General features: G+C 52.5%; 2 protein-coding genes across 3 annotated transcripts; both read right to left on the bottom strand.

The window, feature by feature from the left end:
• Positions 1-617: 617 nt before the first annotated feature.
• On the bottom strand, positions 618-11,640 carry KRT79 (keratin 79). Its single transcript, XM_086403818.1, has 9 exons — positions 10,670-11,640; positions 8,620-8,840; positions 7,500-7,560; positions 7,283-7,378; positions 3,732-3,896; positions 3,396-3,521; positions 2,246-2,466; positions 1,502-1,536; positions 618-1,273 (listed from the first exon to the last, which is right to left on the bottom strand). The coding sequence occupies exons 1-9, from the start codon at positions 11,144-11,146 to the stop codon at positions 1,068-1,070; spliced, it is 1,608 nt and encodes a 535-aa protein (XP_086259944.1). The 5' UTR covers positions 11,147-11,640; the 3' UTR covers positions 618-1,067.
• A 5,090-nt stretch (positions 11,641-16,730) lies between these two features.
• Positions 16,731-24,733, bottom strand: KRT78 (keratin 78). Of its 2 annotated transcripts, none has more exons than XM_086399334.1 (9): positions 24,316-24,733; positions 23,736-23,950; positions 22,636-22,696; positions 21,862-21,957; positions 20,889-21,053; positions 20,407-20,532; positions 17,904-18,124; positions 17,621-17,655; positions 16,731-17,542 (listed from the first exon to the last, which is right to left on the bottom strand). In XM_086399334.1, the coding sequence occupies exons 1-9, from the start codon at positions 24,679-24,681 to the stop codon at positions 17,238-17,240; spliced, it is 1,590 nt and encodes a 529-aa protein (XP_086255460.1). In that variant the 5' UTR covers positions 24,682-24,733; the 3' UTR covers positions 16,731-17,237. The 2 variants fall into 2 exon arrangements, with proteins under 2 accessions (XP_086255460.1, XP_086255461.1); XM_086399335.1 differs by having other exon boundaries at positions 16,731-17,539.
• Between the last annotated feature and the right edge of the window lie 2,054 nt (positions 24,734-26,787).

Genomic DNA, 26,787 nt, shown 5'->3' with positions numbered 1-26,787 from the left:
AGGCTCTTCTAAGCCAAATGCTTTACACATGTTTCCATCACACCCGTTTTAACAAAGGAGGAATTTCAGTTGCTCAGTCCGACTCTGAGACCCCATGGACTGCAACACACCAGGCTTCCCTGTCCATCACCAACTCCCAGAGCTTGCTCAAATTCATGTCCATCGAGTTGGTGATGCCCTCCAACCATCCTCTATCTCACCCTCTGTTGTCCCCTTACAAAGGAGGAAAGTGAGGCCCAAAGAGGCTAAGTAATTTGCCCAAGGTCAGCTAGTAAGTGACAGTCAGGATTTAAACCTATTGTGAATTTCAAGACCTCTCCACTGAACACGTGCTGCCTGCCCCCACAGAGCTGGCAGGGGGCACAGTAGCATTAGGGGAGGGGCTGAGCAACAGACAGCTGCTGGGAGCTGGGTCCTGCTGGGAGCTACTTACATAGTCCCTCCAACTTCCTCCAGGAGGAGAGTAAGAACCAAAGCCTACAGTGGTGATGGTACGAACTAATGTGCTTTTAGCAAGATTGAGATATTGTGAGCATGTGGTTGTTGCTGCCTAACCATCACTGAGTTAATCAGCTGACAGTTTCTGCTCTCTGGGCAGGACATACAAGCCCCAGACAGCTAGTTGCAATTTCCATTTATTGAGACACATCACAGCACAGACAGGGGAGGGGGACGTAGGTAGATTCAGGGAGGGGGTGGTCTGGTGGGAGATGGGAGACCACTTCTGACTTTATACTCCCTCAGCCTGACCTGAGCCCACAGCAGACGGGCAGAAGAGGTGAGAGAAGCCAAGATGGCCTGGGGAAATCCAACCTCCTCTCTGTGGTCAAAATATCATCCCCGAATCATCCAAACACATCCCGCAAACTGGTGGCCTTAACCACCCCTCCCATCCTGTTGCAGAACCAAGGAGGAAACCTGGGTAGATTTGAGCCCTTCCCAAAATGCAGATCCCATGAGCGGTCTGGCATGCCTGTACCCTGGGTCAGTGGTCCTGGGGCTATTCCTGCTCCTAAGGATGGGGAGTGGGGAGAGAAGTGCAGGGGCCCCAGCTTGCAAGACAGCAGCTAATACCTCCGGCTGGACGTCTTGACCGTGGTGGTCTTCCGCAGGATGGAGGTGCCCCCAGAGACAGGCCCTCCCTTGACAGTGCTGTAGCCTGCGTTTGTGCTGAATCTGCCCTTGCTGGCCCCCCCACCCCCACCCAGGGAGATGCCACCCCCGAAGCCAGCCGCGCCGCCTCCGCACACAGTGGTGGAGTTGCCCGTCACCGCTGCAAGAGAAAGGGTCTGGGTGAGGCAGGGCAGCCGTGTCAGGAGAGGATCCAGGGCTTCCCAACATCAGTGAGTGATGGGAATGAACTCAGACAGTGGTGCCCTGGGAAACCAGGCTCAGGGGGGCTCATTCTCTGGGACCCCTGAACCTGTCTCCAGGGCTCAAGGACAGATTGAACGGACTAAGAAGAGGACTGGGGCCGGGCCCAGGGCGGCAAAATACTCACAAATGCTGACAGCACTGGGACATTCTCCAGACATCCTGGGGGAAACAGACAGGCCAGGTGAAGGATCAGTGGTCCCAGGAGCCCAGGTAAAAACCCTCTCTCTCCCTCTCATTGTCTTTACAATAAATCAACTCAGTGGGCCTTGAGACTCTCAGGAGCGGGGGCCGCGTGACAAAACTAAGGAACCAAAACTTGGCCCAGGGCTGCCCTGGGCCAGGCACCCTTCCGCCAGCTCCTAAAGCCAGTGTAGCAGAGAAAGCAGAGATTCAGTAGGCCAGGCAGCTCCATCCTCCTTCTGCCCTCTCCTCCCTCCACACTTGGGCCATAAGCAGCAGCCCCTGCTCCTATGGGATGGGAAACAAAACCCACTCCACAACAGAGCTGCCCGTTTTCTGGCTAAGGTGACTTTCTCTGCATCTCATGTCTTCCACAAGAACAGAGATGATGAATTCTTTTTTTTCTAAGCTTCTGCCAGGGTCAGAATCTGGTGTTGGAAAAGAAAACCCTGTCCCCTGTTGGCCTGCCAGACACCGTCAGGATTACTGACAGTAGTGCCAGCCAAGGAGACACACAGTGAGGCCCTGAACAGAAGCAGGAGAGTCTCAGGTGATGAGTTACGAGCCCAGTTCCACGGTTGCTCCCTCACCCTCCTCCCCTTGACACAAGAACCAACTACATGGGATCTCCCACAGGGCAGGGCCGGGAGCCCTCAGAATCAGGACAGGGAAGGTGGGGGGCACCCACCTGCTCTCCTCACTCTCCAGCAGCTTGCGGTAGGTGGCGATCTCCACATCCAGGGCCAGCTTGACGTTCATGAGCGCCTGGTAGTCACGCAGCAGCCGGGCCAGGTCCTCCTTGGCCTGATTCAGGGCAGCATCCAGGTCCCCAAGTTTCTTCTGAGCATCTTTTAATGCCAGCTCCCCACGCTGTTCCGCATCTGCGATGGCAGTCTGCAGCTGCTGGCACTGCCCAGGGCGTGAGAGGTATTGGACACACCCTCCAGGGTCATTGCATCCATCTCTCTGCCCTTAAACTAGACATCACCATCCCCAGCTCCTCTGACTGCCACCCCAACCAACTGAGAATGAAGGAAAAGAGAAATATTCCTCTGAGAGAGGAGGTGATACTATACAAACAAGACCATATAGCCCCACTGGGAAAGTTCTTACTGAAGTCTAATCTTAAGACCCTCCTGGGGGCTTTCCTGGTGGTTCAGTGGTTAAGAGTCTGCCTTGCAATGCAGAGGACATGGATTTGATCCCCGGTCTAGGAAAATCACATGTGCTGAGCAACAACTAAGCCCATGTGCCACAACTACCGAGTCCAAGCACTCCAGAATCCATGCTCCACGACAAGAGAAGCCACGGCAATGAGAAGCCTGTGCACCGCAATGAAGAGTAGTCCCTGCTCACTACAACTAGAGAAAGCCCGAATGCAGCAACAAAGACCCACCACAGTCAAAAAACAAAAGAAAGAAAGAAATCCTTAAAAAAAAAAACAAAAACCTTCCTGCTGCAACTCACCCCAGCACAAAAGAGATAAAATAAATCATACAAGCTCACCATTAACCAAATGCTTCACTATGCTCTTAGGAGGAGCCCATGCCTTAGATGGAGTCAGCAACTGTGACCTGGACTCTTGAATGCTCAGACTCCTGCTCTGACCTTCTGGAGATGGGATCAATCTTCTTCGAGGGGGCTACTCTACCACTAATATGCTGTGTGATCTTGGGCAAGTCCCTGTCCCTCTCTGAGCCTCAATTTCCTCTCCTGTAAGAGGAGCTTCTTGATCTTATTGGTCCAGCATTTAAGCATATCCCATCCATGGGGAGAAGAACAGGCCTTACCCCTGAGCACACCTCTGCCAACACTCAGGCCCCCCACCAGAGGTTCACCTGCTTCTTGACTGCATCTGCCTCCCCCTGCAGCCTCTGCACAGTGCGGGTGAGCTCAGCGATCTCATTCTTGGTGTCCCTCAGGTTGTCCCCATGCTTCCCAGCGGTCACCTGCAGTTCCTCATACTGGAGACCAAAGAAATGGCAGTGAGCTGTCAAATCGTTCCAGGCCCACCTGGGTAACTGCTGGCCCCTGGACCCACCCTCACGGCTGGATGAGTAGGCTGGATGTGTCTGGCCCCAGCCTCCGAGGAGCCCAGGGGCCCAGGCCTCTCACCAAGGGGGAAGGTCCGGGTGCAGGCCCAACCCACACCCCTGAGCCAGCCATTCTCTCACCTTGGTCTGGTACCAGGACTCAGCCTCAGCCCTGCTCCTCTGGGCAATCTGCTCATATTGGGCCTTCACCTCAGCGATGATGCTGTCCAGGTCAAGGTTGCGGTTGTTGTCCATGGAGAGGATGACACTGGTGTCAGACACATGAGTCTGCACTTGGCTCAGCTCCTGCAGAAAGAGATGTAGCTGTCTCCAGCACCAGGCCAGAGGAGCAGGGGGTAGGGGAGTGATTTTTGCATCAGGAGGCTGTGTTCCCGCCCCTCCAGGATCCACCCTAAAAGGAATCTATGGTTGCCAGCAGAGCTTCAGTCTTTCCAGCTGGAAACGGGGGTCCCAGTTGAATAGACCTCTTTCTTGGTATGGATTTTCAGGCTTCCAAGAGCCTAAAGAAGGAAGGAGTACACTCTAGCTGTTGCCAGGCCCTGAGCCAGCAGGCTCACCTTTAATCCTCAGAACCCCTGGGAGGCAGGCAGGGCCACAGCTGGCCCACAGAAGGTTGTGCTGTGCTGTGCTAAGTCTCTTCAGTCGTGTCCAACTCTTTGCGACCCCATGGACTATAGCCCACCATGCCTCTCTGTCCATGGGATTCTCCAGGCAAGAATACTGGAGTGGGTTTCCATTTCCTCCTCCAGGGTATCTTCCCAACCCAGGGATCAAACCCACATCCCCTGCGTGTCTGCATTAGCAGTGGGTTCTTTACCACTAGCACCACCTGGAAGCCCATATATATATACATATATGTGTGTGTATAATCAAATCACTTCGCTGTATAACTGAAACCAACACAATATTGTAAATCAACTATATTTCAATTTAAAAAATAAGAAAGAAAGGACTACCAAAGCCAAAACTGGTATCTGTATAGACACAGATTTAGATGTTCAAATTAGACTGGCTTTTAAAAGGTGGAATGGGTTGGAGGTGGGTGCCAGGCAGAAAGACACAAGCTTTGAAGACAGACAAAGCTAAGTTTGAATGCCAGTCTGACATTCACCAGCCATGGTACTGAGGTCCCCACTAAGCCTTACAAGGCCTCAGTCTCTTCTTCTGTAAAATGGCCATGATAATACCTTCAAAATGTAGTTGATCTGAGGATTCAGATTCATACATGACCCATGGTGGGTGCTCAGTAAAATGCATTATTTGCCCAGCCTTCTCCAAAGTTCAGTCCATATGCCCATGAATCATGTGCCACAGATAAAATCATTGTCACAATCGTGCATTGCCAGCATCATCTTGCAGCATCACTCATCACGCTCCCCGGCTCTGGGTCCCTCTACAGCCCCATGCCAGAGTGTGGTCCTGAGGAAAATTAACTTGGAATTTTTCAGACAAGAGGCAAACACTATCTACCAAACACCACCAAAAGTGGATAAGGATGTTCTTGCTAGGACTAGAGGATAAAAAGGGCAGGCTTTCCAAAGAAAGAGCTAATGCAAGTGGAGAGGGAAGAACTCTGTGGAGTTAAGGTGTGAGCTTTTTATCTATGCATGGGGAAAGGAGCCAGAGAGATGAAGTGATGGCATTGAAGCAAGGGCTGGATCCCACAAGGACCCCCCCAGGCCAGAGGGAAGCCACAAGGTAACTTTCCTGCCCTGTATGACATGCCAGGGATTGGTGGTTGGCCTTCTGAATTTCCTTAAGATCTGGCTTGACCAAAACCAGACCATAAAATCGATTACCGAGTGCTGTGTTAGCCATTGCAGCTGGTATGCAAGCAAGGGAACGACTGCTCTGGTCTTCACTCTTACCTCCCAAGGAGGCACCGGAAGTGACTCTGGCTTGGTCACTTGGTCAGCTCACCTTCCTTGTTCACCTCCTCACCTCATTCTCCCACATACTTGATGCCTGGTTCACCTGCTGCTCCCCAAACACAAGCAGATTCTACTTGTCCCTTCTTTAGAAGTCCCACCCTTCCTTCAAAATCCAAAATGCTTTCTCCTCTGAAACTCTACCAGCCCTCCCAGGGAGAGTCAGCCGCGGCTTGTCCCATGCACCTCACCTGTCCCAACATGGCTCTCAACATATCATACGGAAACCTGCAAAGGCAAACTGTCCTTCCATGGTTCTGCAGAAGGTACTTAACAATATGCAGCAAATGGACAGGAAACAGCAAAGGAAAGGAAAGCTTTTTGAGACACTAGAAAAGCCAATTCCTTCCCATTGAGAGAAAAGGGCCTGGGCCCCCTTGACCTGTTCTAAAAGAGAGACCATCCTAAGAGAAGAGAATGAGTAAATCCCAGATGGTGAATGACCATCAGTGATCCCAGTAAAGAAAAAGCTAGGGAGACACCTAAGAAATCAGCAGTATGACATAGAACACTCCCCCACAAGCTCATCCTGAAGGACACACAGAGATGTTTGAAGGAGAGCAGCACAGCCAAGGATGAACATGCAGAGTTCATCCTTGGGGAAATGCAAAGGTCAGTGGATAGCAGCCTTTAGATAAGCTCTAGGCAAGAAGAACAAGAAGGCACATTGGGCTAACCCTACAGACAACCCAGGCAAAGCCAACAACTCTACTCCTACATCGTTTGCTCTTTCCTATCAAGGGAAAGAGTCATCAAACTGAAAAGGACAGGATGCTTGGGAGGAAATGGAAGCCAAGACAGATACTGAGAGTGAGAAAGGCCTTGGCCTTGTTGACAACATCAGTGGTCCAGGCCAGAGGAGCAAATACTAGGACCTCATGGCCATGGCTAAGGAAACAAATACCCCCAGAGATCCGTGAGAAATATGGACAGTAGAAGAGATTCCAGAACCTGAGACATGGAAACGTCCTCATTTTCAAAGGGGAGAGATTTAGACTTTTCCAAGTTAAACTTGACATAAATCTCCCATGAGCCTCTAGAATGAACTCTAAACTGTGTGTGAAAGGCATGGACCCAACAAGACAGCCCTAAGGAAAAATCAAGCCACACAGTTCTCCTTTATGCCTGCATTACCAAACTAATAAGGATGCCATGAATGCTGTTTGACCAAGACTCTTTTGCTTTTTTTTTTTTTTTTTTTGGAAGACATCTTTTTTCCTTCTCTTTGGAAATGCTTTTACCTTAGTCTCCAAAGCCCCTTTGTTTCCTGGAATCCCTCCTAAATTCTGTGATTTATCTGCTACACACACCTCACCTCCTGCTCTAACTTGAAATTTCAATCCACACTCTCTACCCGTCTCAAATCCTCCATCCTTTGCTCTGTTATAAACTGGGCAATAAGGAAAACAGTATAACAGTCCAAGGATGAAGTTTTAGTTCTACAACTCCCTCCAGCTAGCTATGAGAGCATGGGCAACTTACTCAGAGCCTCAGGGTCCAAGACTATAAAATGGAGACAATAACAGTACCTATATTACGGAGTTGTTGAGGGGATTATATAAAAAACTTAGCCCAGTTCCTGGCCCATCATAAGCACGTAAGACATGGATGCTAGTATTGATTAAGGGTCCAGGTGCTATATTCTATCAATGAGGTCGCACTACTGAATTCTGATCAGACTTCCAGGAGGAATCCCCAAAACTGTATGTGAATCTAAGTATCCCTGTCCATTGGCTATCTCACCTCTTCATAGAGATGCCTCAGGAAGTCTATCTCCCCCATCAGGTGGTCCACCATGCCATGCAGATCCATTCGGCCCACATATGCGGCATCTACATCCTGGGGGAGAGAGAGAGAAGGGCAGTGGGCTCAGCCCCCAGGACTCTTGCCCCTCTCCAAGTCAGCCCAGCACCCTGGCAGATAAAGACCACCTGCCCCCACTCCCTGCCACCCTGCTCACCTTCTTGAGGACCACAAACTCGTTCTCTGCGGCAGTGCGCTTGTTGATTTCATCCTCATACCTGTTACACAAGGAAGACTCAGCCCAGTTCACCTTTTAAGACACTGAACCTAGTTGGCTTTAAGGAGTCCCTAATAGGGATTTTGGATGGCCAAAAACACCTTTGGGGAGAAGTTCTGTACTGCAGCCAACCAATGGAGAAACTGGGATACAGTCTTTAAATAATCCACCCACCCTCTTTGAGAAAGTGAACACAGTATTTGTGCAATAATATGGCAACAGAGAGCAGCCATGTCTTTGAATCAGAGCCCTTGGGAGGCTTTATGGGAACAGGCGAAGATGTGTCAACAGTGGTTAACCTTTGCATTCACTTTCTACAACAGGATGTCATTGAAAATGCCAACTTCTGTCCAGCTGCTTTTGCTGAGACTTTTAAGATCTTAAAATTGCCAGTGTCAAGCAGTGGGGAAAGTTATAAAAGTTTATACCTTAAACTCATAAATATACAGCTGAACCAATCATAATATGTGAATTTGCGTAGTACATTACTTGCATCTTTATTCAAATAAACTGTATTTTTAAAATTTATGACACTTATGGAACAAGGGCAAATTTAATCATTGATTAGATAGTTGATGATACTGAGGATTACTGTTTTTAAAGATTTAGGTGTTCTTATGGCACTGTGTTTGTATATTATTAAGTGAAGTTACACAAATGAACTCTATGAATACATCCAGTAAAAATGCTTGTGAGTGAAATGACTTGATGAATGAGATTTGCTTCAAGACAATAAGGGAAGAGGGGAAGGAAGTGAGTAGGGGTAAAGACAAAACAAGACTGGCTGTGAGTTGGTAATTATAAAAGCTGGGTAATGAGACCATAAAGGTTCATTAAGCTTTTCTCCCTATCTTATAATAATTTTTAAAATTATTACACACTGTGACAACCCTCCAGGAGGCCATGGGTCCAGAGCCTGAGCCCCCATGGAAACAGCTCTGTCTGAGCACCCACCCAACTGGGTCCTAGGACCCAGGAACGGAGTGTCCCTCTCTTGGGAGATTCCCCATGCTGCCCCTCCCCATCCACATATGGCCACAGCTGGTCCAGCCCTCCTCACTTGGTCTTGAAGTCCTCAGCAAGATCCTGCACATTCCTCAACTCCGAGTCCAGCCTCCCCCGCTCACTCTGGAGGTTGTCCAGCTTCCCCCGCAGGTTGTTGATGAAGTGCTCGAAGAGGGGCTCCAGATTGTTCCTGGTGACGCCCGATTTCTGACCCTGCTCCTGCAGCAGCGCCCACTTGGTCTCCAGCACCTTGTTCTGCTGCTCCAGGAACCGCACCTGAGCCAGAACAAGAAGGGTGGGCTGGGGCCTCCCCCAGCCCCAGGAGGGACCAGGACCAGGCTCATCGTCACCATCCGTCCTGACCAGGACACAGCACGGGGCAGTGCAGGGTCTATGCCTTGCTTTGGGGAGGAGTTCCTGAGGGAAACATCTTTGCTGAAAAAGACAGTTCGATCCAATGACAAGGATTCTTAAAAGGTCCAGTTCGGTCATTTACTGGTTGGTGACAGTCAAGTCACTTCTCCCTGGATCTCCTCTTCTCATTATCCTGGGTAAATCAGACTAAATCAATGTTTCTGAACCCTAATTCTGCATTAAGATCAAAAAATTCAAATGCAGATACATCTATAGTTTAAGTGTGTATATATATGTACATATACAAATATACCTACAAAGAGGGAAAAAGAAAGCAAAAGTGACAAAATGCCAAAAACTGGTAAATCTGAGTGAAAAGAAATATAGGAATATATTGTACTATTATTGAGTCTTTTCTGAAAACTTGACATGTTTTGAGTTTTTAAAATACGGATGTCCAGCCCTATCTCTATAGACTTAGAAGGGTGCTCATGGTGTGAGTTTAATGGGCCCCCAGGGGGAGTCTCTGCCCAACCAGGCTTCTAAGACACCAGACACGGACAAACTGTCAGGCCCCCAGGTCCCAGGCCGTGATTCTGAGAGCCTGAGAGGGGTTTGCTTCTTTGACCTCTGGGACAGTCCCACAGAAGAACCAAAAGTCCGTCGGGGAGACGGTGAGGGGTTGAGCGAAATAGCTTGCCTCATCCTTTGCCATCCGGTCTCTCCGGATCCCACCTCCACAGCACCCCAGGCCCATGGTTCCATGGCCCCAAGGCACCATGCAGGTGTACCTGCCAGGAGCAGTGACCTCTTAAAGCCATGAACTTGAGTCCCGGGCCCACCACTGCCTCCAGGTGATCCTGGGCAAATCACTTCGTCTCTCCAGACCTCGATTTTCTCTTTTTAAAAATAGACTCACTGTCACCTGGACTGACTTCTCATGAAACACTGTGGGTATCATATGGGAAAGAGGGCATCAGGCTCCTTTGGAAACCCACAGATCACTGAACCAGGGTATGGTCATCCACCAGGATTCTTCTCATCATGGTCCTACTGGCTGGGGGCCTTGGGGTAGTGGTAGATAGCGCAGCAAAGTGGACCTGGAAACGCTTGCCTCATTGGCCTGGGGGCCAGAGAAGGAGTCAGAACACCCCTGATCTGAGGCAGATCAAACTGCATATCCCTGAGTCATGGTGACCTGTGACCACTAAACTCATGTCCACCCCACACTGAGCTTCTTGGCTGGAACAGGAAGGAAGAATTGGAGAAGCCAAAAGGAGACTTCCTCTAGAACTCCCACCGCTGCACTGTGTCCTGATAACATTTTTGTCCTTAGAACTCCTCCACAACCAACAGAACAGGCAACACATGGGGTTCTTGGGGACTTGACACTCAAGCCAGTTTTCCCAGTTAAAAAATGACAGGAAGCAGGAAGGGCCACCCCACTAAGAGGAATAACAAGGACAATCCACTATTTAATCGTACTATAAGGCTGCTGTGTAACCCCGTTAATGATGACTGCAACACCATCAAGCTGGGCTGGGCCAAAAGGCCTCGTGAGAGCAACTCAAGAGTCATCATCACTTGCAAAGAAAGACCATCCAGCCACTCGGGTCCAAGCATCCCAGAAGGGCTTCAAAAGTCACTCCATCCATCCCCGCCCCAGTACACATGGGTTGCAACAGCCTCCGCCCACCCTCTCTCAGGGTGCACTCCCTGACCCCTTTCTGCCTCCTTCCACCTGGGCCCACCTTGTCGATGAAGGAGGCGAACTTGTTATTAAGGGTCTTGATCTGCTCCCGCTCCTCCGTGCGCACCCGCTGGATCTCCGGGTCGATCTCCACATGGAGGGGGGTCAACAGGCTTTGGTTGACGGTGACCTGCTGGATGCCGCCAGGAGGACAGACGGGCCCCAGCATCGGCCTGCAAGCCCCCAGGCCCATGTAGGCCCCACCGCCAAGGCCGAAGCCTCCCAGCACCCGCCCCGCTGAGGCCCCTCCAGCCACGCTGACCGAGATGCTCTTGCTGCCCCCCAAGTTATAGAGGCTCTGGCTCCCAAAGCCACCCATGCTGGGGCCACAGCGGGGCCCCCCGCCTCTGCCACTGTTCCGGGACACAGTCACCGAGCTGAAGCTGGTGCGGGCCTGGGAACCACCCCCGCCACTGGCTGAGCTGGAGCTGAAGGCCCCTTTGGTGGAGTATGTCTGCCGAGACACGGAGGATCTCATCGCTGCAGCAGGGCCAGAGCAGACAGGAGAGCTGGGAGGGAGCACAGTGAGCTGCTGGGCCACTGATGGGCTTTTTATCTTTTCCCAACTGGGCTGGCTCCTGGATTCCACAGACACTCCTGCCCCATCGCCCCAGGAAGAGAGGGAGGGGCCCTGAGGACCGGGGGTGTTCCTTTCCCACTGCGGGAGGGAGGGGCTGCTCCGAGTTATCACCTGAGCTCCAGAGCTGGGGCTGAGCCGACTGTCTGGGGCCGGATGCCACCTCCTTCTCCCCCGCTGGGGTGCTCCTGACTTGGAACAGGATGATACGGGCTCCCAGGGCCACCCCCACCCAGTGGCAGACTGGTCTCCTCCCACCCAGCCCTGGTAGCCGCTCTGAGTCAGTGGGGCTCTGTTCTGGGGTTGGTCCCAGGCCCCTGTGGTAAGCAAAGGCCCCAGGGCCCAGGCTGTGCGGGTGGTAGGGGCGGAAGCATTGGGCAATGGGCTGTGGAGAGGGTGCCCAGGCCTGCTCCAGTCCCGCTGTCACAGCCCACAGCCTCAGCGCCTTCTGGCAGGTCCAAGCTGGGGACACAGGTGCCAGTCTGGGTTGGGGGTAGCCAGTTCTTTTGTTGTACGCTGGCAGACTGTCTGCCTGGTAGAGAGCCTATGCTGGGCAGAGGGGACACAGGACAGAGACGGTCCCTGCCTGACTCAGAGGCCTGGGCACTTAATAATGAGGAAGAAGGGCCAAAGCCAGGAGATGAAGGAGGCAAAGACTGGGGGTTTCAACAGCCACCTGAGTCCCCCTTGGCAGCATTCCCCCAGAAGGGCCCAGCCATTTGGGAAGGAGCTGAAAGTGGGTGGACACACCCCACTCTGGCTGGACATAGTACAGATTCAAAAAGCGTCAGAAGTTCCCTGGTTGCCCTTAGTTAAGACTCCATGCTTCTACTACAGGGGAAACAGGTTCAATCCCTGGTCAGGGAACTAAAATCCTACATGCTGCAAGATACAGCTGAAAAAAAATAAGATGTCTCCAACAAAAGCCCCAAGAAGCCTATAGATACCCCCAACATCCCATCTTCCCAGCCACAGAGCCCAGGATCTCGATCCAGAAGGCTGGAGGGCTCCTCAAATCACTTCACAGAGTCTCGTCTGTGCCTACCACCTCGGGCTGCTGGGACCAAACACATCCCTGAGGAAGGACCTGGAGACGTAATGTTAGCCAGGTGTTAGGACAGGGGAGTGGTGAGGATGTGCCACTGATTGCCCACCTCAACCCTCAGCAAGGAAGTGGTCCCAGAAGGAGACTTGCCCGAAGAAAGGAGCAGGGACAGCTCTTGCTGGGGTCCCCACACAGCTGCCAGGGCCAGGGTTGGGGTGGGAGAGGACAAGGGACCACCCCTACTGTCCCAGGAAACAGGCAGAGAGCAGGTCCCCTGGCCCAGAGGAGGCTGTGGGATGGTTTCTAGGCAGCTGGGAGGCTGTAGTGGCTCCCAGTTGCCTGAAGGAGTTGAATCCAGCCTCCCAGGGCTTCTCTGGTGGCTCAGATGGTAAAGAATCTGCCTGCAATGCAGAAGACCCATGTTCAACCCTGGGTCAGGAAGATCCCCTGGAGAAGGGAATGGCTACCCACTCCAGTATTCTTGTCTGGTGAATTCCAGGGACAGAGGAGCCTGGCAGGTTCCATGGGGTTGCAAAGAGTCAGACACGACAGGGCAACTCACACTTTCACTTTCCCACACCAGATGAGGGTGAAGATACTCCCAGAACTAGCCCCTCAGTGGCCAGGAAGGGGTTTTTCCTCCCTGCTTGGAGTCAGGACACCAGGCATTTGGGGGAGCTGAGCTGGGAGGTGAACCCCCACTGAGGTTCACCTCCAATGTGTCCTTAGACAACATTCAACTTCTCTGGGCCCCCCTGCCTCTGCTTATGACCAGGGCCCGCCAGGAAAGTCTTCTCAAAAGCGCTGGCCCTCCATCCCAAGACTGAACCATCACTCCCTGCTGAGCTTTGTGTCCTGTCCCTGAGGCTGTAACCCCTTCTTCAGATCCCTTATCTCTTCCCCAGGGAGCATGGGAGGGGGAGGCAGTGGCAAGTGGGGAAAGGAGTGATGTCAGCCATCTGAGTCAGGCACAGCAGGGTGGTGGGAGCAGACTTGGCCACAAACACACCCTCCACCTCCCCAGGGACTGACACCCTCCTGTGTTTACCTGGCACTCAGTGCCAAGGCATGTGCCGGGGGCTGGTGACAGCCACGGAGGAAGCCCACAGTTACTATCAGAGACAGTCTCACCAGCCCCAGCCCAGACAGCGTGGGAGCCACTCCGCCTTCTCCAGTCTGGCTCTCCGCTCATCTTTATACAGGACACCCAAATTCAGACCTTTCATCCATAGCCGAGGAGGCGTGGCTCCCTCCCCACCTCTGCTGCTTGAACCAAGGGCCTCCATCTTTAGAGACCCTCTCCTGTCCAGGGCCCATCCCTGCACAGGACACAGGAGCAGAGGGGACAGAATGCTGCTGCTGATATAAAAGGGATGAGGCAAGACAGCCGATGGCATCAACCTGGCACCCAACATGGGCTGAACGATAGGAAAGATGCAGAGGTGAAGAAAACAGTCACTGCCCTTGAGGAGCCCCATCCAGGGCAGGGTTTTCTCATCTAATAGGAACAATTATTATAGTCAGCATTTACTAAGCACTCACTACAGGGCAGATACCTTCGATACAAAAACACCTTCGAAACAAAAACATCCAGTCCCCACACTGGGGATTCTCCATATGCATCCTTTCTGCTCTGATTGATTCCCCAACCTCCCTGATCCCTGCAGGCCACTCCCTGGCTCTCTGGCTTCCAGAGGTGGGGGTTAGCCAAGGAGGGGGGACATTAGCAGGAGATCTGGGAGACATGGGAGGTACTTCCTTCCTGCTCTAGGGGTGGCTGCCTTCCTCCATGCTTACAGCTTCCACCTATTCCTACATCTCTATCACCCAGTCAGTCATCCACTCTTTCTCTCATCTCTTCAGCTCTATACAGAGCCACCATCCCCTCCTGATTTTCCTGGGACTATCCCACTTTAGCCCCTTCCCTGGTGGCTCAGATGGTAAAGAATTTGCCTGCAATGCAGGAGACCCCAGTTCAACCCCTGGGTTGGGAAGTTTCCCTGCAGAAGGGAATGGCAACCCACTCCAGTATTCTTGCCTGGAGAATCTCCATGGACAGAGAAGCCTGGAGGGCTATAGCCCATGGTGTCACAAAGAACCAAACATGACTGAGCAACTAATATGCTTGAACATCCTCCTTTAGCACTGAAAATCCCACACCCCAGAAAACCTCTGTGCCCTGGACAAATCAGAGTTTGGCCACTCCTGCCAGAAGGGCAAGTGGGGAGTGATGGGAGTGGCAATGGTTTCCCACCATTAACCACCTCTGGACTTTCCATCCCATGTTTGTGTCCTTAGCCACACCCACACCTCTGTGAGGATTCCTTTCATTAAAGTTCATTTAGCTGAACCATCTTGAGTACATTGATTTCCCTCTAGGACCCTAAATGTTCCCATGCCCCCGTAGCCCTTTGAGCTGAGTATTAGTGTCACGAATGTCTTTTCACAGGTGAGGTAACTAAAGCATGGAGAGGAGAGGTCAAGGAACTGGTCACATCAGCAGCAAAGGGCAGAGCCGGGATTCAAGCCCAAGAAGTCTAGCTCTAGGACTATGTGCTCACCCACTAATGTCTCTCTCACAGAAGGCAAAGGCTGGAAAGCTCCTTCTTAGATACTTTTGATGGAGAGAACCTATGGGTCTGAGAAAAGGGCTCACCTCCCCTTAAAGCAGAGAACAATGGTATGACCTAGACCCTGATGCTGGGAAAGACTGAAGGCAGGAGGAGAAGGGGCAACAGAGGATGAGATGGTTGGATGGCATCACCGACTCAATGGACATGAGTTTGGGTAAACTCTGAGAGTTGGTAATAGACAGGGAGGCCTGGTGTGCTGTAGTCCATGGGGTCGAAAAGAGCTGGACATGACTGAGTAGAGTTGGTAATAGACAGGGAGCCCTGGTGTGCTGTAGTCCATGGGGTCGCAAAGAGCTGGACATGACTGAGTGACTGAACTGAACTGAACTGAACCTGCAGCTCAGGCCATGGAATTGGGAGCTGGCTGGGTAGAGAGGAGGAAAAGGAAAGAAGACGTGTAGGAGCCTATGGGTAGATGGGGGATGAAAAGGTGACTCTCCCACCCTCCTAGAACCTGGTTCTGATGCCCACACTCCCGGTTTCCTGCAGAGCTCCCTGAAAAAGAGGGAGGGAGAAGTTTCCAATGTCATGTTCAGACAGGCCCAGAGACAGGATGAACACCAAGAAGAAGGAGAAATGGGCATAGTTTCAGTCCCAAGTCCCCAACAAACCCCAGACACAAGCTGAGCTGCTGATCCCCACCCAGGGTGCAGATCACCCAGAGGTCCCAGAGGTCTCAGACTAATATGGAAACTGGGTTCCAGACCAGAACCATATAGAAACAGAGTCAAGAATCACAACAGGCTGTGCCAGGAAGTGTCTGGTGCATTCTGACATGGAGAATTAGGGAAGGTTTCCAAGGGAGAGAAAAATGGGCACAATCTTGGGAAGAAGGAAGAACGGGGGTGAATGGAGCTGTCCTTGGTTGGGAATAGAGCCTACTGTAGGCAATTAACTAGGGAGCAAGCTATGAGAGCTACTAAAACATCAGTGGGGATGGAGGAGATGCAGGGCATACAGGGAGCATAGTGGAGGTTTGGAAGGAATCCCTTAAGTGTGAGATGCCCACAGGACTTACTCAAACAATGTAGATACTCCATAAATCGCCTTCTGAGGAGAGTGAGCTGAGTACCTGCATAGTTTTTGTTTTGCGGGGTGGGCGTGTGGGAGGTGAGCTATGCAAGCCTGGGGCAGAGCAGAATTGCTGGAAGAAGTGGCAGAGAAGCTGCACATTGCCAAAAGGAACTTTGGTCTCTGCCTTGCAGCCTGTCCTCTAAATGCCCTTGGAACACATGTATAAGGCTGTGGCTTAGCATCGGTACTGAATTAACCTGCCCAGGAGAAGTGGCAGGTTAAAGTTCTGAGGTAAGAGATGGAAGTGAGATAACAAGACCCAAGCTTATCCCTCTGGGTAGAGCTAGAACCAGCACATCACTGGGAGGAAGCTGGAAGAAGCAAGAGGACACAAAAGAACCTCAGCACAAATCCTGATCTCCCAACCCCAGGTATGTGAATTAGCTGTAAAAGGCCAGTTACAAGGAAATGGCAACCCACCCCAGTATTCTTGCCTGGAAAATCCCATGGACAGAGGAGCCTGGCAGGCTACAGTCCATGGGGTTGCAAGAGTCAAACATGACTTATGGACCAAACCTCGCTCTGTCCCTGGAAACCAAGGGCTCCAAGAAGGAAGGTCTGGCTCTCATGAATGCGAGGGGTTATACTGGAGACAGAAGTGGTAAGAGAGACACATTAGGAGAGCATGACAGGGCTGATCTTACTCACCAGAGCAACCCTAGCCCTGACACTCAAAAAAATTTATGGGAGAGAAGGAGTGGGGAAGCAGGAGGGAGCAAGAAAGGAAGACCCATTGCAGGGATAACTGGGTGCTGCTTTATTTCACAGAAAATAAATGGACAGAAATACAGAAATGGTGGCCCAGAGGCAGGTGAAGAGGGCAAAGGTGTGGCCCGTGGTTCCAGCCCTCAGGTTCTGGTCAGTGGGCCTCGAGCCTCTCCCTTGGGATGGAGAGGCAATCTGGCCAAGCCCAATCAGGAGTTTTTCCAGCTCGGTCGAAGGCTGCAGAGAGAGGGGAGGACGAGGCTGGCTGGTGGGCTGAGGCTGGGCACTGTGCTCCTTGGTTGGGGCTGGCAGCAGACAAGTAAGATGCAAATTAGTACGCAGAGCAAGGCTAGCCCGGACGAGCATTCAGAACAGCAAGCAGGCAGGACCTGCTGACTTCTGCAGAGTCCCCTGTGGCTGGCTCAGGCTGTGTGCAGTGGACGTAGAGTCGGCAGCACAGAAGCAGGAATGATGAGGATGAGAAGGCCTGAGAGGGCTCAGGAAAGTGGGGGTGAGTAGGTGGCCTCTGGGCCTCTCAGTATGTGACAGACGTTTTCAGACTTGACTCAACCGTCTTCTTCAGAATAGTGTGGCTGGTGGAGCTGGAGGAAGAGCCGGACACAGAGCCAGAGCCCACAGCGTGGCCCTGCTCAGAGCCCAGGATGATGCTGGAGCCACCGATCACAACGCTGGAGCCTCCCTTCATGATGCTGGAGCCTCCCTTCACGACGCTGGAGCACCTAGACCCAAAGCTGCCTTTCACACCTCCAAGTTCACAAGTGCCCGCCAGGCCACCATCTGCTCCTCCAGACACGACGGTGCTGCCTCCCCCAACAGCTGCTGAGAAAAGGGCCAGGGTCACAGCAGAGTCCTCAATTCCCCATGGGAACCCCTCTCCCAAAGTCCCCTGATACTCACAGATAGTGACCTGGCTGGCGCATTCCCCAGACATCCTAGGGGAGAAAAGACAAGAGGAAGAAACACTAAGAAAGGCTGCAGAGAATGTGTCCCGGGGTGTTTTTCAGCCTCTTGGAGCAGCACCCTCTGAGCAGATAAAATCCCCCAATTTTAAATCCCTCCCAGCAGAACGGGTGGCCCTCAGCAGTTCAGAGTGTGGAGAAATCTCTCAGTATCCTGTGTTGGTCTGGTATCCCCCACCCCCACCTATCACACATCCCCGGGACCCTCACCAGCCCCTCACCTGCACTCTTCGCCCTCCAGCAGCCGGCGGTAGGTGGCAATCTCTATATCCAGGGACAGCTTTACACTCATCAGCTCCTGGTAGTCATGCAGCAGCCGCGCGATGTCCTGCTTGGCGGTTCTCAGGGCAGCCTCCAGCTCGGCCAGCTTGGTCTGAGCATCCTTGAGGGCCAGTTCCCCACGCTGCTCAGCATCAGCAATGGCGACCTGCAGGCTGGCATTCTAGCAAAGCGTGGAGATAAGGGAGAAAGTGACTATCAGCATGGCACAGGCCCCCAGAGTACCTACTATAACTTAAAAGCTGAGATGGACCATAATTTCATGAGCCCAAAATTATTCTTGGCCACTCCCAGCTCTTCTCGTTCTAAAAGGAAGGGTTCCTTCTTCTGCTTCTTTAAGTCCTAGAGCGGGTTAAGTAGTGTCCTCAAAAATGTCATGTCCACCAAGAACTTCAGAACATGACCTTATTTGGAAAGATACGGTCTTTGCAGATGTAATGAGTTAAGGATCTCAAGATGCTATCATACTGTATTCAGGGTGAGCCCTAAATCCAGTGACCAATGTCCAAGAAAAAGATGAGGGGATACAAACACTGAAATAGATGGAGGCAGAGATGAGAGTGAGGCAGCCACCAGACAAGGAATTCCTGGAGCCACCAGATACCAAGAAGGATTCCCCCAGCTCCTTCAGAGGGCACAGCTGCTGACACCCGAGTTCAGACTTTAGCCTCTGGACCAGACAGAACAGTTTTCTGTTCTTTCAAACTATCAAGTTTGTAATACTTTGTCACAGCAGCCACAGGAAATGTATCCATCTCCTTTGCCACTTTCCCCAGTGATTTGCTGTATTTCTTCCCCTAGCCTTAATCCTCAGCACCATCCCTTAAATAGTTTCTCTCTCCCAGAGTACTTACAGCTCCTCCTGTCCTGGATGGGTCATTATACATGTGTTTTTTAGAACAGCCCCATTTCAAATACTTTGTCCCGATGTTGTCAGAGTCTATCAAACTATGGGCCTCAATTTGAAAAACACTTTCTCTGTGTTCACCTCTCCAATCCGATAGAAAACTCCTAGAGGAAAGACTGCATCCCTGTCTAATCAGCCATCTAGCTGATTTACCCTCACATTCGGGTCAGGAAGGAAGGCATTCCCTAAAGGCTCTCATTATTCATTTTCCACAAAGCACCCCATGGATGGGGACAATGTCTCCCTTCTCCTGATGAAGAAACTGAGCCCTGAAAAGGAGGTGAGAGGTGGAGCTGGAACCTAACCCAGGACATCTGAGGTCCAGTCCACTGCTCTTACTTTAGTCTCTGTTCATCAGGCTTGTGCATGAAAGGGAGGAGTAATAGGGCGTGGGTCCCCAAGAGGGATTCTCCCAGGAAAGACACCTTTCTGTACGGGAGGACTGTGGTTCCCAGACTTGGGCACATAGTGACTCTCCTAAGCGCTCGCCACTGGGCTCAGACTCCATGCGCTTCATCATTACCTGGGTGAGCTTTGTTGAGAAAGCAGGTTTCTGGGCTCCACGCTTAGAGACTCTGATTCCCTGTTGCCAGTGGGAGGCCCAGGAATCTGTATCTTATCAGACACCCCAGAGAATCCCCAAGCTTCTAAAGCAAAAAGTCCAAAATGATGGGCAAAACAAAGGGGCAGCAAATTGAGTAATAGGACCTGGTCACCTTCACCTCAGGTCCTGCCTTGCACTTCAAAGGAGAGCAGGTCAGGACGTCTAGAGACTGAGTATGGCCTTTGAATGATCTGTACTCCAAGAACTTTCTCCAAGATCTGTGCCCTGCTCACATGTGCACGGGCCACACATGACTTTGGAATCAGGCTGAAGTGCTTGAGGAAACCCTCTGACTGGTCTCAGCTCTCAACCCTCTGTTGATCCCAAAAGAGCGATTCTTTGGGCTTGGGGAAAGTGAGAGCAAAGACACTTGAAAACTTAAGAATCTGTAATCCTCACATCTGGAAGTAAGGTCTCCAAGAGGGGCAGGAAACCACCTCCCTGCCCTTGACATCCTTCCTCCTACCTCTCCCCACTCCTCCCATCCGCAGCATCACCCAACCCTAAGGGGGCCTCAGCACCTCACCATCCTGCCCATGTCCCCTGCTCCCTGAGATCCTGGTTCTCTCCCTCCCCAACAGGGGGACCAGAAAATTCAGTGCACGGCCTTAGAGTCCTTGCTGGACTTGAGGAGTAAGTGCCAAAAGAAATGATTAGAAAAGAGATGAATTAACCCTCTCCCCTAGGAGCCAAAAGCACCAAGCGCATGTGGGCATGGAATGCAGTGAGAAGGCTATGCCGGGGTTGGCAGTGCGGAGCCCGTGCATCTAGAATCCCCTGGAGGAGAGCCGAACACCTCTGACATGGGGCTCAAAGTGCTCTCAACCCCAAATTATACAAAGCTCCAACAAGTTATCAAAGTTTCACACCAACCCCACAGTGATGCCTGCACAAAGGTGGTAAGACAGAGGGCTTGGGGGCTCAGGACCCTTACCTGACTCTTGACGGTCTCAATCTGACTCTGCAGCTTCTTAATTGTCTGTTGCAGCTGAGTGATCTGGACTTTGGTCTCCTTCATGCTGTTCCCATGAAGCTGGGCACATGCCTGAAGTTCCCGGTACTGGAGGGGTACAGAGGTGGCACCGTCAGTGGACAGCACCCCACCTTTGACCTTTGACCCTCACCTTTGACCATGGCCCCGGCTCTCTGCCTCCTCACATCCTCATCCGGAATGCAGGTGAAACGCTGAGACCAGGACATGGTGGGATGAGGTTGTGGAACTCCAGGCTCATCTCCCATGGTTTCCCTGCATTGCCTCCCTCCCGGAGAGGGGGAACATGGTACCCACCCAGCCCTGGTGCTCCAGACAGGTTATCAGAACTGCCTCAGCCAGACTGAGGTGGACAACTGCCCCACGGGGGCAGGCAGGGAGACCCAGTCTTTCCCAGCTCAGTGCTAGCCCCCCAGTCCCGGCACCTTGGTCTGGTACAGCGTCTCGGCTTCAGCTTTGCTGGTCCGGGTGATCTCCTCGTACCGGGCTCGGACCTCGGCAATGAGGTCTCTGAAGTCCAGGCAGCGGTTGTTGTCCATGGACAACACCACGGACATGTCACTGGCCTGGGTCTGCAGCTGGCCCAGCTCCTGCGGGCAGGACTGACTCAGTGTCCCATGGCTTCCCGGCTCCCCTTCCCCTTGGAGCCCTGGGGAAAGTGGGCAGAGTGCCTGACTTCCTGCCCCCTCCTTCAGAGGCAGCCCTCATCCATGCCGGCTGCCACTGAGCATGCCCTGTCCCCTTATCTGGAAGTGAGGGCAGTCCGAGGACTCCTGGACGTCAAAGGAACATGTCCTCAGGGCCCCACATCACCTGGCCCACATCACTCCCTGACCTCCTATCACATCCCCTCCCTCTTCCTCCTTGCATTTCCTTAAAGACCAGTAGGCTCCTGGCTCCCTCTGCCTGGAATCCCTCGCACCACCCTCACCATGTGGCTAACTTCCTCACCTCTGTCAGATCTTTACTCCAATTTCATCTTCTAAATAAGGCCATCTGACCGCTCTATTTGGAACTGCCACCTGCCCTACCCCTCCACGTTCCCAATCCTCCTCTCCCTGCTCTGGTTTTCCTTTTTCCATAGCATTTATCACTTTCTAACATGCTTTGTAATTTACTTATTTACCAGGCCTACTGCTTATTGTGTTTATTATCTCCCAGCCTCGTGATTTTTGTCTTGTCATTCACGGGTATATTCTCAATACCTAGCAATTCACCTGGTACATTCTCAGTAATTGTCACAGGACTGAATGACCAGTGTTTAAGGCACCCTAAGCAGGCTTCACCTCCCGGCCACTCCCACTATGCTGTGGCCACAGGGAGCCTGCCTGTGCTGTCCCCTCCCTCATCCTGCCTGCCCTAGGCAGACCATCACTTCTGCCCCTGGAGAATCCTCACTTCTTCATAGAGATGCTTCAGGAAGCAGATGTACTCTTTCAGATCCTCCACCTTGCTTTCCATCTCCATTTTGCTCAGGAGAACCCCGTCTGCATCCTAGGGACAGAAAGACAAAAACAATGTACCCCCACTCCCTCTTTGGGGGTCCCACTCTGACCCAGGAGTTGTGTTCACACACTGCCCAGCACACACACCCCCATGGCCCTCTCTGGCTTCCATTCCTTCCTCTTTCAGCCTCGCCTTGCCCTGCTCTCTCTTTTGTCTGACACTGACCCACATCGCCTTCAGGAAGCCTTCCCTAATTCATCCCAACCAGTTCGGCTTCTTCCACTCCCTCCCCACCCTCTCCCACAGTGACTCCCAGAGCTCATCCCATAGTCCCTCAATCAGATCTCTCCAAGGGTCCCTGTATCTGTGTGTATGTTCCACTTCCCCACAGGGTCCCTGTAGACATGTGTCAGCATGTCGTGCGTGAGAATCCGCCCCCCCCACACACACACACACGGCTCTCGCAGCCCAGATTCTGTGCACAATGAATGGCTCAGGATTCAAGTAGAGGGACTTCCCTGGTGGTTCAGTGGCTAAGACTCCATGCTCCCAAAGCGGGGGGCTGGGGTTCAATCCCTGATGAGGGAACTAGATTCCACATGCCGCAACTAAGAGTTTGCCTGCCACAGCTAAATATCCCCCATGCCGCAATTAAGACCCAGTCCAGTTTAATAAATAAATTTAAAAAAAAAAAAGGATTCAGGTAGAGCAGTTGAACCCACTCACCTTTTTGAGGACCACGAAGTCATTCTCCAGCGTGGCACGCCTGTTGGCCTCATGCTCATATCTGCCAAGTAAGCACAGAAAGACGCTGCCCAGGGTGCTGGCATCAGAGCCCAGGACTCTCTCCAAGCACAGTCTCCAAGAGAAGGTCACTCTGCTTTAGATGCTCCAAAGCAGGACCCTCCACCAGGCTGCACCTCTAGTCTTCCATCAGGAAGGTTTGTCACGTCCTATGTCCCTCTTCACTCTCTCGGCCCAGGTCCACTATGACATCGGGTCACTTAGCTTCACGTCTGGAAGGCACTTTCAAACACTTCTCACTTACCACTCACAATCATCATCTGAAGCAGGCATTTTGGATTTTATCAGAGAGATTATAAGATGTGCCCAGGTTATAGATAATTAGGTGGCCCATGCAGATCTAAAATCCAGGTCTCCTGGCCCCAGTCTTTCTAGGACCCTCCCCCTGGGCCCTGGAGCCAACCTCCCAGTGGCTCTGGAACACAAGAAAGGCATTATCCCCATCTACAGATATGGAAACTGAAGCTGGGAAAGGTGAGATTCTTTGCTCAAGGCCACACAGCTTTCCTTGCTCACAGTCACCAAACCTGAGCCTCTGTGGCTTCAGGGCTCTCCCCGTGCCACCAGGTGACCTCGTGGGGAACCCAGACTGCAGCCAGCCGTGAATCATGCACAGGCCCAGGGGTGGTCCCACTAAGTGCATTCCCTTCTCCCTCTGAGACCAGAGGATATCTGAGTCACTTTAGCCCACAGCCTGCTCAACAGGAATTTCTCAAGAAAAAAACCCACAGGAACATTCTTTAAATAAGCCCCTCCCCACCTTGACCAGAAACGTGGCCCTCATAGTCAGGGCCTGCTAGAATCGAGGCTCTCCAGTCCTGGATATCAGGGGCTGGGGGGCCTCTTACCTGCAGCAGATGGGGCCCCCTGAGAATCAGAGAGAGTAGGGATGCAGAGGGCCCAGAGGGGAGGCCTATCCTGTGATTCCGGGAGCTCAGAGGAAGGACAGCTTCCAGCAGACAGCCTGATTCAAGCCCTCCCAGCTGCCACCAGGCCCCATGGGGATGCTGTGGTTCACATACTTAGCTTTATACTCCTCCTCCTGGCCCTGGCAGGACTTCAGCTCGGCGTCCAGAGACCCTCGTTCCCTCTGCAGCTGCTCCAGCTGTGTCCTGAGCCGGACCAGATAGGCCTCGAAGAAAGACTCCAGGCCCTGGGGTCTGTCACTCAACCCCTGCTGCTGCAGCAAGTGCCACTTGGTCTCCAGGACCTTGTTCTGCTGCTCCAGGAACCGCACCTGCCGCACAAGCAGAGAGTTCCTGAGGCTCCTGCCAGGCTGCCTGCCTGGGCACAGCCTCCGGGACAACTCTCCAGCCTGAGCAACCCTCTGGCCAGCCTGGAGCCTTTGAGGCCTTTGATAAATATTTGCCCACACACTCAATGAATTATAATGACATTTCTATAAAGGGAATTTCAAAACACCAATTAAACATAGCCTCAGCATAACCAGAGAGACTCCAGTTAGACCACAAGAGGGACTTCCTTGCTGTAGAAGTGATCAGAAAAGGAGTAGGAGGCTAGACTGCCCCATTCCCAAGTCCATCGAAAACAGTTCCTCGGAGGCAGGCACAGAGACAGGGGCTTAGCTGAGCGGACCCTTACCTTGTCAATGAAAGAAGCAAACTGGTTGTTGAGGACTCTAATCTGTTGGGTCTCCTGAGTCCGAACCACCTGGAACTGGGGGTCGATCTCAATCTTCGGTGGGATCAGAAGACTCTGGTTGATGGTTACTTGCTGGATGCCTCCCGGAGGGCACAGGGAAAGCCCAGGCCCACCACTCCCCTCCCCAAGCCGCACCCCTAGCCTTCCCCACGAACCCCAGGTCCTTCCACGAGAGCCTCCTCGGCAACCCCCAAAGGAACTGAGGCTCCTGCTGCTGAAGCCAGCCCTGCCTCGGCCCACCGATTGGGCAGAACAGGCTGAGCGAGCGCTGAAGCCCCTCCGGGCCCGGCAGGGAGAGAGAGACATGGCAGTGACTGAAGGTCTCAGGGCTGCAAAAGATTGTCAAGAGCAAGTTCCTGCCCTGAGGCCCGGCACGAGACTTTTATCCCCTCCCGTGCCTGGGCTGGGCCTTGGAGAGCAAGATGCTCTTGGCCTGACTGTGTCTGTCACTGGCTCCAGCTGACCTCTTCTGACACGCCTGGGAATAGATGCCTGGTACGTGCAGAGCCCAAGGAAGAGAGCCAGAGCCTGCCCTCTGAGCTCCCAGGCTACAGGAAGTGTGGGCACATTCTGAAGACCAGGAAGCAGCCAGAGACTGGGACTTCAGTGCTGGAGGATGGGGAGAGAGGGCCCTGAGCAAAGTCACTGAGGGTCATTCAAGGAAGGCTTCCTGGAGGAGGAGACGGGTAAGAAGGGAGGCACGTTCAAGGGGAGAAGAAGATGGAGGGGGTTCAAATGGAGCACTTGACTGCCCTGCAGATGCTGGACAGGGGAGCACAGCTTCTCAAAGGAGGATTCACGTACAAGAGTAGGAGAAGGAAGGCTCTTTGCAGCACAGGAGAAGCCAGGAGGTTAATAGAGGTGTTACTGTCATCGTTGGCTCAAAAACACTGCAAGATTTGGAAATGAAACAGAAAAACAGGGTATCCAAGTCCCTCCTCTTGCCCAACCCAGTAATCATCGACAAGGCGCCACCCTACTCAAACCAGGCCTCTCTACCTGGGATGGCAGCAGATAAAGCATTCCTAAGCCCAGCCCGTGTCCCTTCCACAAACGCACAGCACCAGGCCCAGCAACCTGGGTCTCGCACTGCATTTGTCACGTTACTCATCAGAGCTCCCAGGCTCTAAAATAAAATGTACATTTAGAAACAGCCTTCCCCTGGGGCCTGGGAACAAACATAGGAGCTTTGGGGCAGCCGCCAGATAGATTCAATCCCTGCCCTGTGAGTCTGCTAACTGGAGGAGCCCCAGGGTTCATCACTCAGTGATTCTCCCACCTGGTGGAGGAACCAGGCAGCATTCAGCTGCCTCCCCTGTTGCCCTCCCACTGCGGGCAGGGAGGGCTGGCTGCTCTGATTTTCAGAAATTTCCAAAATGTCTACTTTCCATGATGGGCGGACTATTTCTCCCTCTTCCTCCCACCATTTCTTAGAGCCTGATGCACCCTGAAGCTGGGGTACTGGGGTCTTTGATAATGCAACTCAAAGCCAGTGCAGAGACTCAGAATAACGAACAGGCAAGAGATGTGCTATGAGGAAGTCAGTCCTAGCAATGCAAACAATCCCGTAGACGCTCCACCCCTGGTACCAGACAACGGTGAGCGTGTCTCCCCTCCCTCTAGAGGATTAAAAGTCCCTTCCTACTTCCCCTATAGCCCCATCCAGCAGACAACCCGGAAGGAAACTGAATGACAGATGACCTCAAGGGGAGGAAGAGGCCGGGCCTCCTCTGGGGAAAACAAAGGCAATCGAGGGAGTGAGGACTCAGGTGAGAAAGAGAAGGAAGGAAAACGATCCAAGAAGCCATTCAGGCACACTGAGTAGAGAGCAGGCAGTGCGGCTGGACTCGGAGTCTAGAAAGAGAATCTGGGGAATGGACTGAATCCCACTGAGGACCCACCTCCAAACCCTGCCCCCTGGGACCACTCCACAGAGGCACATTCCTCCCACAAACATTCTGGAGAAAGATCTCTGCGGGCTGGATTCAACCACTCCCTCCCCACCAGTACTGAGGGTGAAGGGCAGAGGTCACACTTGAAACTTCCCCATATTTGTAATGTTTCAGAGTATTAGAAGGGCTTCCCCAGTGGCTCAGCACTACAGAATCCACCTGCAATGCAGGAACCTCAGGAGATGAGGGTTCGATCCTTCATTGGGAAGATCCCCTGGAAGAGGGCATGGCAACCGACTCCTGTATACTTGCCTGGAAAATCCATGGACAGAGGGGCCTGGCCTGCTATAGTCCATGGGGTCACAAAGAGTCAGACATGCCTGAAGCGACTGAGCACGTGAGAGAGTATTAAAGCCAGAGAGCTTCAAGGTCCTCTGGTCCAATGCCCTTGTTTTTCACTTAAGGACTCTGAGGCCCCATAGGGTTTAGGGTAGGTGCAGAGACTGTGCAACCTTGAGTA

This window comes from Bos grunniens, chromosome 5, assembly GCF_055505025.1.
Source record: "Bos grunniens cultivar Pamir isolate PY7600 chromosome 5, Bosgru_T2T1.0, whole genome shotgun sequence".
In the NCBI taxonomy this organism is placed as follows: Eukaryota; Metazoa; Chordata; class Mammalia; order Artiodactyla; family Bovidae; genus Bos; species Bos grunniens.
The sequence above is the reverse complement of the archived record's forward strand: the minus strand, read 5'-3'. Positions and strand labels throughout refer to the sequence as shown.